Source organism: Anser anser, assembly GCF_964211835.1.
Source record: "Anser anser genome assembly, chromosome: Z".
In the NCBI taxonomy this organism is placed as follows: Eukaryota; Metazoa; Chordata; class Aves; order Anseriformes; family Anatidae; genus Anser; species Anser anser.
Window position 1 is genome coordinate 69291541 of NC_139723.1, and position 14271 is coordinate 69305811.

The window sequence follows — 14271 nt, forward strand, 5'->3', positions numbered from 1 at the left end:
GACGCAAGTAATGGAAAGGGGTGCAGAAGAAACTAGTTTTCAGATTTACTGAACGCCATAATATTCTGTCCATTTAGAAGATTGGATTTTTCTACTGTAAAGATACAGTCACTACACTTAGTGACTGGAGGGTAAATTACAATGCAGATGGATCACTGCAATTTTTGAAAGGCTCAGTGGTCAATACCAGACAAAGTGCATACTGCATCCATGTTTGAACTATTTCCAGACAGTTTTAGCCCCAGTATACGCTCTCACGTGTACTTAAAAACATACTTGGAAAAAAAAACAACACAGGGTACAAACTCCCTGGTTAGTTTTATCACATGTGATTTGCTGGAATCGCAACTAGAAGGAATCCTAGTCACTGAATCCTGTTCACAACGTAACAGACAGGAAACCTCAGAGAGATCAACGAGAATATCCAGTTTATGATTTCTGTACCCACTACACAAGACCCTCAGTCTCAAAAGCTGCAGAAAACAGGAGACCAGTAGTTACCCTTGTTTAGTCTACACTCACCTGAGGAAGCTTTTTGTCTTCGTCTGACAAACAGTCAATCGCATTATTGAATACTTCTTCAACCATCTTTTTTTCTTCATCTGAAAAGGCAATTTGTAATTTATTAGCCTTCTAGGTTTTGTAATAACTTGGGTAAATAGAGCGTTACTACATTCTCAAATTTGTAAAATTTAAAAATAGTGTAGAAGGCTGTGAAATCTACACAAAACCACCTACACTGTGGTCAGACAATCAATCAATGTGGGCCTTAAAGAGCCTAACAGTAACTGTATGCTCAGGGAAGAGGAAGAATAGCACAAACCTGCAAAAATAATCACAATTTCAGCTACCATTAAGCTTGGTATTTCTCAGCTTTACGTATGTTCTATCTATTTCATAAACCTCCACGTTTGTCTTCTACCTAACAGTACCCGTCTGCACTCTACTCTGTTTATTCTTACACACTTTCTGTACACTGAACCAGAACATGCAATGACTGGGGAGCAAGTGAGCAAGCAAGAATCCTGAAGAGTTCTCACACAAGAAAGGGTATTCTGACTTACAACAGACCTCTTACTTTTGTTACTACTCTTAACATTTCCAAGAGGCCACAAACTTAAGCTCATTTTCCAAGCTTGGTCTTAATCCAAAATGAAAAAAAAGTCTTCTTTGTTTACTGTTATGGTTCTTCTTTGATGAGATGGGAGAGGAAGTAAGGAAAGAAAAGTGGACTGAACAGTTGAGCAAGAACAGTCTAGTGGTTTCTTATACAGCTGTTTTAACTTGGAGAAAACGCTCAGATTTCTAGATAGACATTTCTAGAAATTCTTCTGCTATTATCACAGTGAACAGCATTTTGGAGAAAGAAAAGTTTATAATAGAGGAACAGTTAAACATTGTGAAGATCAAATACTCTGTGTACCCACAGTTTCCTACTGAAAATGGGCTGATGTACCGGAATGGTAAATAAATGCTAATTTAAAAAGTGATAAGTATTTTGTATTTGTTTTTACACAAAAAGACTCAAATGAAATAGAAATAACTACCCAGAATAATATTTCACTTCAAAGTACAATTGTTTGTTGAATAAAACTATATTTTACTTATCAGTACCTGTATTGAAATCTAACTTTGTCATCTGAAGTGCATAGGCTTCACAATCTTTTTTACTGAAGCTGAAAATAATTACAGGTTGGAAATTCCTTTCCATGATCATCTTCACAATCTTAAAAACATTTGAAGGACCTGTAGAGAGATCACATGAATTTCAAAGTTATTTTAGCAGAAAATTATTCTGTTAAGTAATACTTAAAATAGAAGCACAACTTAGCTGCAACTTTTATTTTTGTTTTTTAAAGAAAAGTTATATAATCTAAGAAGTTACTTAAGAATGAGATTCAAACTCACCTTTTGTTCCTCCTTTCCTGCCTTTCTGGTCCCCTTTCGCTAAGTCTCCTGCATCTCTAAGCACTTGCATTGCTGTGTTAAAATTATCTTCTCTGAAGTCTCCCTAGATATAAAACACAACCTTTGTAAACAATTACTTCTTACACAGCCCACTGAAAAATACATACTTACTTACATATCTAGTACTATTACCACACATTTACATGCAGAAGGACAAAAAAACAACGCATAAGCTTACAAGTGACATTATTAGGTTGAGTGTCACAGCTCAGAATTATATTTGTGTCTCTGAAGTTATTGTTCATCATTTTATCTACTACACCATCAACTAAGTTAGACATGCTCAGTGACTGTGGTGGTTTCACACCGACAGACAACTGAAAAACACCACACCGCTTTCTTACTCCTCAAGGTAAAAGGGGGAAAAAATACCATGCAAAAGGGCTCAAGGGTTGAAGTAAGGACAGGGAGATCACTCAGCAATTACCACAGAGAAAAGATTCATCATTAGGGATTAATATGATTTATTGCTTATCACTAGCAGACTAGAACAGTGAAAAAATAGAAGCTAACTAAAAACACCTTCTTCCCCTTCCCACCCACTCTTCTACCTCCTCCCCCAGAGCAGTTCAGGGGAATTCTTCCTGTGTGGGCTCCTCCCCAAGGGCGGCAGGGGAACTTCTCTTCTGTATCTGCAGCACCTCACCTCCTGCCCTCCTTCTGCACTGACCTTGGGGCCTGCAGGGCTGGTTCTCACTACTCCCTCTCCCAGCTGCTGTTGTGCAGCAGTTTTTTCCATTTTGTTAAGCGTGCTCTCTCCGATGTGCAACCAGTGTTGATCACTGGCTCAACTTTGGCCAGCAGTGGGTCCTTTTTGGAGCTGGCTCTGCTCTGACATTGGGCAGCTGCTGGGCTCTGCTCTCAGAGGCCACTCCTGCAGCCCCCTCCTACCAAAGCCTTGCCACGTAAACCCAATACAATGGCACAATAGCAAAACTGACTTATAGGAACGTCTACATGAAGATATTCTACCCAATGAAGTGCAATACTGCTGTTTACGGCATAAGCTACTATTGTGCATGTCAATAATGAATTTTAAACATTGTTACTTCTGAATCATCTAAAAACACAAAATCATTTTGCCCCCTCAACTGAAGGAAAATTTAAATAATGCTACCTTTAAAACAAACAAAAAAGAAAATTAAGTGAGAAACAGTACCAGAAACCTCAGAAAGCAAGGATGAGGGTGCTTAATGCCATCTCAGCAAAGCATTACTCAGCTGAGTACATGACATTAGATAATAAAATTAGTGTCTTCTATATGATTCCAAAATCAGCATCTCAGAGATCACCATTACCCATTTGAACTTCATTTTATTTTAACATCAACATCCTTTGCATAGTCAATCCAATTTCCGCAAAAGATGAAACTCGTTACTGATATGTGAGGAAAAAGAAATTTCAAACTAATTGACTATCCCTTACATTTTCATCAACGACGAGACGCAATCCATCTCCTCCTGCTGGGAATATATAGTGCTGCAGTGGAGTAGGTCGATAGTCTGTGTAAATCACATGGCAGGGCTACAAAAAAGAACAGCACATATGTAAATATTTCATATTTCTAAATGCACTGGAAAAATACTGGCTTGAGGGAAAATCCAATGCATTTATTTTAAAATACATCCTTCTAAAAGCCAGAAGCTAAGACTCAAAGAAATTTAGTTAAGTTTTCTTTCCTGAATACGGATTTTATACTAATGATGTTGCTTAAAAACATGAAAGCTTGCTAATCCTTCAGAGGAATACAAGTTGACAACAAACAACCTCTCATAAAAAAGAAAAAGTAAAGATAGGTAATGGTCTCTTCTGTATTATTAAACAGACTTGGAATATGCTAACATCTTTAAAAACTAAAGGAAGAACTATTAATTTCTATTTTGTAAAAAAGCCTGCAGTATTTCTTGCACCACCTAAAAACAGCACACTGTATACTTTTTAAAACATGAAAAGCTTTAACATGTAACATTTGTTTAGAAAAAAATAAATGAAACACTTCCTTAAAAAATATTAAATATTATATAAATCTGCTTTAAAAAATAATCAGCCAAGTGTTCTGCAAAACAAAGTCAAAGCTTTGTGCCAAGCTTGAATAAACATCTCTTATACTATGCTCCTTTCATCACAAGCCACATGAGAATCAGAGCTTGGAGTTATTTTTACAATCAGAGCAACCTCTTGTGGAAGTTCCATCCCCAATTCTAATTCACATATTCTTTGCTGCAAAACCATCACTGAAAAAAACGGAATAAAAATTAACTGAAAGGTTCTGGAACAGGACATATTCATCATATTCCTCTTTTCTCATTTTGTCTGTATATATATACACATTATTTCCTAGGAATTGATGGTTTACTTTTCATTCTTGCATTCTAGTAGCAGCACATATCACTCATATGAACCATGCTATGCTAATCGAGCAAGGCAGTGGTCCTGTCCTTAAGCTCATTATGAGAATCCTCTATGTGAAATGGAGCAGTACTTGCTAAGTACAGTTTAAGCCTGGGATAACAGTAAGGGCCCTGCATACGGGCGTAGTTTGAAAACAGAGGTCCCAGAACTATAAACTCCACTGACGGTCAGTCACAGAAGACATGCAGCTTTGACAGCTGGTAAAAAAAAATAAAAAATGCCATAAATTAAGGAAGAAAACAAGCAGCAGCTAAGAAAAAGATGTGAGCAGCAGGATACGGAACCTGCTTTCAGCCTGGGATAGTATCTTCTGGAATTGTGCACAACATAGTCTATGGGCCAAAAAACACCTAGACACCGAAGAATTCAGTGCAAGACAAGATCTTCTATTAAGAAAGGACTATTATTACAGGAATTGCTGTTGCGGAATGGAATCACTCTAGGATGGACATCTGCTCTCCCTGCCAGTTCCAAGGACCTATGCTGTGTCTCTCTACTTTCTTCTTCCCTGCCTGCCTGCTTCTAGGACCCTGCTCCTCAATCTGCCTGTTTCATTAAGTTCAGCTTTGCCTCTCTCTTCCAGCCTGTTTCAGGAACTACGATGTGCTAGTCAACTGTGTGCAGTTTTGGATGCCACAATATAAGAAGGACATAAAACTACTAGAGAGTCCAAAGGAGTGCTACAGACGTGGCAAAGGGTCTAGAGAAGACGAATGAGGAGTGGCTGAGGTCCCTTGGCTTGTTCAGCCCAGAGCAGAGCAGGCTGAGGGGCGGCCTCATGGCGGCCTGCAGCTCCCTCATGAGGGGAGCAGAGGGGCAGGTGCTGAGCTCTGCTCTCTGGGGACAGCAAGAAAACAGGAAGAGAAATAATTACAAATTTGTGTGAACTTAGCAAGCATATCCAAGATATAACTGAAAGCTCATAAAAATGTGTGACAAGTACTTGTCATGCTGCTGTCAGCCCACTGACAATCACACACCTATTTTAATGCAAACAATGAAAGAAAAGTTTGTCGTTGTTGAAACAGAGATGAATATAACGTTTACGGATTGCAAACAAGCCCTTTGAAGCCTCTACGTCCTGAAAGGCCTGCCTCTGAAAATCATAGTATTTTCACAGTGTTTCATAATTCAGAGTGTTTGTTGAAATCAAGCTGGTGTCTAAATAAATGGTGAAAATAAACTATTAAAGAAAGAAACATTAAAGCTGTATGTAGAACCAACAGCCCGTACAGGCGCAAAGGCTAAGTGTACTATCAAAGAAGGCAGGAGTGATCTATACCATCAGTTAGAAGCCATAGTAACATGGCTAAAGAGAGTCTTGTAGGTCCATTTTTTTTCAAAGACACAGTATTACGCCACAAGATCACAAGGACAGAGGTCTATCACATCAAAATTACCTGTTTGTGAAGATGACAGATCCATTCAGCAAACTGACGAGCATTTGGAATAGTTGCGGAAAGGAACACATAATGAACATTGTCAGGGAGCAAAATAATTGTCTCTTCCCAAACTACACCACGTTCTGAAAATGGAAAAATCATACGGGAAATTTATGTTATTAAAGTCTGTTTTTCAGCTCTGAAGCCAAAGAACAGCATACTTAAATAGAAAATAAAACAAAATCTAACAAACGTCTCATATATAAGTACACACAAATGTCCTCAAAGTTGTTTTTGTCTCAGCAAAGACAATGCAGATTGCTACACACAATAACTATTTCACAAAATTCAGTAGAAAACATATTCTGAATGATTTATGCACAAAGGTGTCTGATTTCAAGAGAAAATAGATTTAATAAAGTCTTTGTTCTTCAAAAAAACGGATATGAAATGCAAAATACATATATAAGTTACCTGAATCTCTCATGTAGTGGATTTCATCAAAAATAACCCATGCAACTTCTCGCATAACCTCAGAACCTCTGTAGAGCATACTTCTCAGGATCTAGAAAAGGGGAAAAAAAGGATTTGCCAAAAACTGAGATTTAAAGTTCCTGAGTAAGAGTCCAAAAGCATGAATTTACAGGGATTACCTATTTTTTTAATAATTTGAAGTTAAATGAAGCGCAAGGGAGAAATAATGAACTTTCTGATTTTTTTTTTTTTAACCCTAACTGGGCTTTTAATGATAATTTTAATTTATTACTGTCAGACCTTTCCAGTCAAAAAAGGGTACAAAACCACAGATAGATCAAGAACTTGTGTCTGATCTTACCTCTGTTGTCATCACCAGACAAGAAGCTGTAGGATTAATGGTGACATCCCCAGTCATCAAACCAACATCCTGAAACTCTTCATACATCTCACGGTACTTCTGATTACTCAGAGCTTTAATTGGACTCGTAAATATCACACGCTGTTTCTCCCTCAAAGCCAAGGCAATTGCATACCTGTACTCAAACATTGAACATGTTAAAGTTGCCAGAAGATATCCACAACTTTTTAGTTTCCTCAGATATTTTGGTTGAAAAAAAAAATGTAATTCAAAACACCAGTAGAATGATATGAAGCATTTCACATCAGTTTAAGTTCAGTGCAATCTAAACTTAACTACTTGTGTCTCTCTGGAGAGTGACAACTGCCTGACAAGTTAACTGATTTAGATGAACTTCAGAACACATCTAATTTTAACTAAAAATCTAATCATAAATGCTTTGTGTCAAACTACTATTATTTGAACCCACGTAATATATTTTCATGTACATCTCACTTCTCATTTCAAGTCAGCAAAGTCACTCGAAACCCCGATAAAAAAGTAGGTGCTTGTTTAAACATTTCTTGCCTAATAAACACCAAGATGATAATTAAATCAAACTGATACTTCTGACATAAAAGTTAAAAAAAACACACATGACCTTCTTTATTAGCTGCAAATATGGGCTAGAACACAAAGGTGTTTTTTCTAAATTCATGTAAATCTGTATTGCAGAAATTTTTCTCTCAGTCTATAGAAAAACATCTCAATAAGGCCAGATTGTTTAAAAATAAAATACAAGCTTAAACATTACTCAAGCCTTTCAATACCCACTAAGCTAGATGAAAGAAATAACTATTTATATTCTAGTGCAGTCAATTCAATTCCAAGCTTTTTAATGTAGGAATTGATGCACAACAGCTACTGATGGTTCAACAAAATGACAGCAAAAGCATCACACCATTTTCTCATTAGAGCCTGTCAGAAAGTTACTTACTCTGCACATACAGTTTTACCAGCTGATGTATGAGCTGACACTAACACAGACTGGTTATTATCTACACAAAGAATCGCTTCCCTCTGAAAGGCATCAAGACTAAATGGATATTCCTAAAAAGAAAGCAAAAACATTACATATTTTTAACACAGACTACTACCTACATTGATTATTCTCCGACCAAACGAGCATGCAAACTACAGGCAGAAATGAAATCATGCATGTAGACATTTGTAATTTCAATTAACCTTAATCCAGTATTTTGAAGTGGCTTGGTATTTACATAAAATTATCTAACACACACACCTAAGATCTTTGCTGATATCTTGTTGTTGTATGGAGTGAAAATCTGGCCCAGACGACTTCTTGGATTTTCTCTTATTTACTAAGTCAGGAGAGAAACTATAGCACAGCACCAAAGCCTTTGCCCAATGTCGAAGAATAGAAACGAAACCACAAAGGCCTATCCACTCCATTCAACCACTTCATTTTACTCTACCACATTTAAAATACAAATATCAATCCTACTTACGACAGGTCATCTTTTTAAACCTTTGTCTAGTCTTACTAGCTGAGTACAATATTTTTCTTCTACCCTTACCTACTAACTGAACATATGCAAAAGAAAAAATAATGGAATCTATCACATACTTTTGCAGGTTTTCCAGTTCTTGGCTTTAGACCTGTGAACTCTTCATCTGCTGGAAGTGCAACCTATAAAATATATTTTAAACAAAAACAATTGCATAATTCTGTGTGTCCATTCCAGTGATGTATCAAGCTATGAAAAGCTGAGGAAGGAAATGCAAAATGCATGACAACTCATATGAATTTCTATTATACTGGTTCTACGAGCTCATGTGTCACGTGTCCTTCCTCTCAGCATCTTTACCCTCCTGACAACAGTACCCCTTTACCCATTTCTCTGATACTCCTTGCTGTCTGATGTGAAATATTTCTGGTTTACCTAATTTGAAACATAAACTCCTCAGGCCAAGATGCAGTCACAGTTTCTGACCAACAGAGGTTAAAAGCAATTACACAGCTCACGTTGATCACGCTCCCTTTCCAGGGACAATGTGTTTATGCAGGTTAAGTTCCTGTTCCTGGCTAATATCTATATTCATTCATGCTAAATATTTAAGCCCTCTTCAGTTACTAAGTGATGACAAACCTCTATCAGACATCTCTACATAAAAGACTGTGCAGATGCATTGGCTTTAAAACCTGTATCATCAGTTGTACAGACAGTTTCTTCTTTTTTTCGAGGTGCTCGAGAGAGTCCAGAGAAGGGCGACGAGGCTGGTGAGGGGTCTGGAGAACAAGTCTTACGAGGAGCGGCTGAGGGAGCTGGGATTGTTCAGCCTGGAGAGGAGGAGGCTCAGGGGTGACCTTATCGCGCTCTACAGGTACCTTAAAGGAGGCTGTAGCGAGGTGGGGGTTGGTCTGTTCTCCTACGTGCCTGGTGACAGGACGAGGGGGAATGGGCTAAAGTTGCACCAGGGGAGGTTTAGGCTGGATATTAGGAAGAACTTCTTTACTGAAAGGGTTGTTAGGCATTGGAATGGGCTGCCCAGGGAAGTGGTGGAGTCACCATCCCTGGAGGTCTTTAAGAGACGTTTAGATGCAGAGCTTAGTGATATGGTTTAGTGGAGGTCTTGTTAGTGTTAGGGCTGAGGTTGGACTGGGTGATCTTGGAGGTCTCTTCCAACCTAGACGATTCTGTGATTTATTAAAAATGCATCACCATACAGGGTCTTTTAACGTGACCCTAATTAACATGGGTTAGTTCTGGAAGACAGATAAGCACAAATACAGGCTGGTCAGAGAATGGATTGAGAGCAGCCCTAAGGAGAAGGACCTGGGGGTGCTGGTTGATGAGAAGCTCAACATGAACCAGCAATGCGCGTTTGCAGCCCAGAAAGTGAACCGTATCCTGGGCTACATCAAAAGCAGAGTGGCCATCAGGATGAGGGAGGTGATTGTGCCCCTCTACTCTGCTCTTGTGAGACTCTGCCTGGAGCCCTGCATTCAGCTCTCGGGCCCCCAGAACAAGGACACGGACCTGTTAGAACATGTCCAGGCGACAGCCACAAAGATGATCAAGGGGCTGGAGCACCTCTCCTGCAAGGACAGACTGAGGGAACTGGGGTTGTTCAACCTAAAGAGAAGGCTCCTGAGAGAACTTATAGCGGCCTTCCAGTACCTAAAAGGGTCCTACAGGAAAGCTGGGGAAGCCTTACAGGAAAGTCAGGCAGTATAGAAATAGGACAAGGAGTAATGGCTTTAAACTAAACGAGGGTAAGATTAGATTAGATATATGGAAGAAATTCTTTACTGTGAGTGTGGTGAGGCACTGGCACAGGCTGCCCAAGAGAAGCTGTGGATGCCCCATCCCTGGAAGTGTTCAAGGCCAGACTGGATGGGGCTTTGAGCAACCTGGTCTGATGGAAGATGTTCCTGCCCGTGGCAGTGGGGTTGGAATTAGATGATCCTTAAGTTCCCTTCCAACCCAAACTATTCTATGATTCAGTGATTCTAAGACAGAAGAAAAAACAAATGGAGCAATGTACATGCAAGTACAGGAAAGTTAAAATTTACATATTTAATGCTCATAGAAACTCTTCCTGACAATCATTTTGAGATGAAGGATGATTAAAAATAATAAAATAAAAATCAGCATTAATGCTTCTGATTTTTTGTATTATAATTGTATCATTTCCATTAACATAATCTGAAAATAGATAGTTTTCATTTTCTTGCTTTCACATAGTCTTTTTTTCCCATTTTACCAAAATGTCATTTTCAACACAAACCAGCTTTACAAGAAGGTCTTTCTTTCTTGAAACAGACTAGGAAAATACTTCCATGCACTGCTGAACAGTAACACTGTACCATGAGTACAGACTTATTTCAATAATCTGCAGGCTCTCTTCCTCAAGAACAGCACTCAGAATGTGCTCAATACCTTTTAAATACAAAGATCTACCAATATTATCGAGTTTTCCACAACCACTCATTTTATTGCATTTATCATTCAAACAGCTTCTAGTACGATATCCTGTTGAATTTTAAAGTATATTTTGTGCACGGACAATGTCAGGTGCATACCTCAAACTATTTACAGGGCTGTTCAATCTTAAATGTACTATCAAATGACATATAATTAGTACAATAATAAATACAAACAATATTATAATACTAGCAGTAATGCATGTACTTCTACAAAAAAGCCTAGAGTTTCCATGTTCATTTGCACTGCACTCACCTCATGTGTGCAACCTTCAACAGTTTCCACAGCTTGCACCTTTACGTGTGGCATCAGGTCTGCCAGACTAAAAATATATGAGTTAGGATTGCCCAGGAATACATGTAAGAATCCTGTTTTCTTTATAAAATGATAAACGTTGAACTTCACCTTTACTTTAACTGTAGCACTAAAAAAAGGATGCACAAACTTAAACTGGACATTTGGTAGAGGTTACTACCAGTACTAAGAACACCTGTAAGTTAATGTTTTGCTATTGTTTAAGCGTACTTTAGCTACTACTTTAGGATTTTAAACATTTTAAAAACTTGCATCACAAAATTCCTCTTGGGTCACATTTATAAAAGCATGTTCCTGTAGAGTTTTCCAATTAAATATGGACTTTTTTTCCTCAGTATACAAAAGCAAAATTCAAGACCTGTATTTTATGGTACTGAATAACAGCAGCCTGAAACAACCCAAACAGCTGCCTTAAGACAAGAACCCTCTTTTTCTTTATCCTTCTTTCATGGCCACAAGCAGCTAGTGTCTCACGGCATAAAACAGTCGTTTTCTCATGCGGTATTTACATACTTCAGTAAGCTATAATAGACAAGTACACATTTTATTGAGACCACTCACATAAAAACTAACTTAAAATGGTAACTCTGGTTCTGCTTTGCTTCTGTACAAGTACTCTATGATTGCAATGTTCTGAAAAGTCTTCTCATGACTGTTCTCACAGAAAATTTTATCTTGAACTTGAGAAAAAAATGACCACTTAAGAGCAATGAATTCTGTCTGACAGAAGCGATATGTCACCCAGAGAAAAGTACAAGAACTCAGCAAGCACACACTTTTTACTTCTGTAGTTGAGTCTTCTACATCTTGAACTAGGAGGTACACATCTGTATTTGGTAGTTCCGCATGAAGTTTTATTCCATGAACTTATCTAATTGTTTCTGAACCAACAGCAACGTCCAAGTTCCCAACAATCTCTTAAGACAGACTACGCTGACAAAGTTCCTGCACTGTCCCTTCAATCTGTTTTTTCACAACCCTCATAATACCTGTCCGGAGGTTCTAGAAAGAAAACAGACAGGCGCACAGATCCTAAGGCACAAAAATGGCACTCTAGCTACCCTTCGGTTGCCTCATCTCCCCAGCTTTCAACATGTCCAAGCTTTCCCTCTTCTCCATGTCAGGTACCTGCCATTTGTGTTCAAATTTAAAAGAACATCTACACTTCTATCACAAATACGTCCTGCAATTATAATCTTACACGCCTCAAAAGTCTTTTTTTCTGTCCCTCTCGTCAAGTTCATATTCCTGTATCCGAAGCTGATTATGTCTTCCAGTGAGGTGGAAGGAGGCCTGCCTCCTCACTGCTTACTGCTTGCCACAGGCCTGAAACAAGCACAACGCCTTCGACCAACAGCCCCTGATCCACGTGCAGTAACAACACACAAACGTTGCATAATGGTTAACTACTGCTTTGCAATATTATTTTAAACCCCTCCAGTGCTCATCACTGGTGAAGCTGTACTACTAGCACATCCACATAAGTAAAGTTAATAAAAAACGAATAGGCAAATCTACCTTCACACAAAAACACTGCGAGGCTACATACGCTGACTATTCACGGGTGTTGTTCAGCTAACAAGTACACCCAGCTATAATTCCCTCACACAGCAGGCTGCATACTTACTTTGTGTCTTCTGATACAACGTCTTCCAATTTTGGTTTCTTTCCTGAAACCGCATCTTCTGTACTATTGACCTCGGCTTCCCTTTTGGCCTTCCCTGGCGCAGCCCCTGACGGCGCCTCCTCCGATCGCTTTCTGCGAACACACACACACACAGAGCACCCTCGAGGCCTGCCTTTTACGAGCACATTTCCACAAAACCAGCCGGTGTCCGCCCCGCCGCCCCGGGAAGCCCCCCCCCGAGGAGCCACCACGCGTTTCCAAGTCACCTCCCGGCCGCCCCGTGCCCCGCGGGGGGCCGGAGCAGCACCGCCGCCCCGCTCCGGGGGTGCCCAGCGACCCCCGCCGCCCCCCTCCGGTCCCGCTCACCCCGTCCTCCTGGCGGCCTCGGCGGCGGCCGCCTTGCTCTTGGCGGCGGCCGGCTCCGCCTCGAACACGCTGAAGAGCTCGTCCCCGAACGCGTCCGCCATCTTCCCCCCGCTCCGCTCCGCCCCGCCCCGCCCCGCTCCCGTCCCTTCCTTTCCCTTCCTGCCTGCCCCCGGGCCTCGGCCGGTTCCGGATCCGCTGCGGGCACGGAGCGCCATGGGCGGCCGCAACAAGAAGCACCGCGGTGGGGGCTCGGCCCATGCCGCCTCCACCGCCGCCGCCGCCACCGCCGCCGCCCGGGCGCGGGCCGCCGCCGAGGCCGGTGCTGCCGCTGCCGCTGAGGCGTCGGGCGGCCGAGCGGCCCCGCGGCCGCCGCCCGCCTGCAAGGAGCCTCGCGTCAAGCAAGGTGAGGCGGAGCGGGTTTTGGGGCTGGGGGTCGTAACGAGGTGTGGGTTTCAGGGAGAAACACGGAGTTGAGCGGGGCTGGGTGAGCGGCGGGGCCCGGGGGTGTCCGGGGAGGCTGGGCTGCCTGTAACGCCAGCCGGTGCGGCGGGCTGTAGGCGAGCCGGGCAGCGGTCGGGTCAGGCCATCCCATGTCCCAGCTTGTTAACATGAAGTCCTGCAGTCCCTCGCCCCGTATTTTAAACTTCTGAGCCACTTAACTGTGCTTTTCCAAATCTGGGCTCTGATACCTGTGTTTCCATGTCTCCCGCACCTCCAAAACCACAGTACTTAGTTATTTACAGAAGCTGTCCAGCACGGGTGAGCCGTCCTGCTGAGGAGCTGGGGGGCAGCAGCACCTCAAGGAGCACCCTGCTTCCCTCTCCGGAGCGCCGTGCGGTCTGGCAGGCTGCTGAAAGCTCCGAGGCTGCTCAGCTCCTTTCTGTCTGCACCATACCAAGAACAGCGCTTGCATTCTCAAAAGGAACAGCATCTAGAATCAAGCTGGCTGTTGTGAGAAGCTAAACAATTTCAGTGATAAGTAGCATTGTGAACAGATATTTTTCCACTAACAGCTGCTAAATGAAAAGTAAGAACGACTGTAGCAGGTTAGACCACAGACCTGTGTAACCCAGTACCTTCCCCTAGACTGGGTCCAAATGCAGGTACCCAGGTAGGAACAGACCAGACATGCAGTGATACTTTCAGAGAGTACATCCTTCTCCAGTTGTGGCTAAAGGACTTGCTGAGCCATGTAGTATTTCTATTCAATATCCTTCCAAAAAAAAAAAAAAAAGGATTTCATTGTGCAAAACCATCCTGCTTCCTCTTGGGCTTAGACAAATGTCCTATACCCACAGCTTCAGTGGCAGAGCTGTGCTATGGAGCTGTGCATTTTGAATTAAAACAAACAAACAAACCATCACTCTTGCTTGCTTT

General features: G+C 41.3%; 2 protein-coding genes across 2 annotated transcripts in view; one reads left to right on the forward strand and one right to left on the reverse strand.

Annotated features, from left to right (window-relative positions):
• MTREX (Mtr4 exosome RNA helicase) overlaps positions 1-13124 on the reverse strand; it is a 46973-nt gene extending 33849 nt beyond the window's left edge. Inside the window, exons 1-12 of the mRNA XM_083816981.1 lie at positions 12895-13124; positions 12529-12660; positions 10842-10908; positions 8225-8287; positions 7574-7686; positions 6598-6772; positions 6237-6327; positions 5781-5905; positions 3394-3492; positions 1909-2011; positions 1615-1746; positions 523-602 (exon numbers count right to left, since the gene is read on the reverse strand). Coding sequence (XP_083673107.1) covers positions 523-602; positions 1615-1746; positions 1909-2011; positions 3394-3492; positions 5781-5905; positions 6237-6327; positions 6598-6772; positions 7574-7686; positions 8225-8287; positions 10842-10908; positions 12529-12660; positions 12895-13109 — 1395 coding nt within the window. The 5' untranslated portion in view covers positions 13110-13124. The remainder of the gene's footprint in view (positions 1-522; positions 603-1614; positions 1747-1908; positions 2012-3393; positions 3493-5780; positions 5906-6236; positions 6328-6597; positions 6773-7573; positions 7687-8224; positions 8288-10841; positions 10909-12528; positions 12661-12894) is intronic.
• The window catches only part of DHX29 (DExH-box helicase 29), a gene marked incomplete at its 5' end in the record, with an annotated part of 28882 nt that continues 27718 nt past the window's right edge, over positions 13108-14271 (forward strand). Inside the window, one exon of the mRNA XM_083816980.1 lies at positions 13108-13297. Within this exon, the coding sequence (XP_083673106.1) occupies positions 13108-13297 (190 nt within the window). The remainder of the gene's footprint in view (positions 13298-14271) is intronic.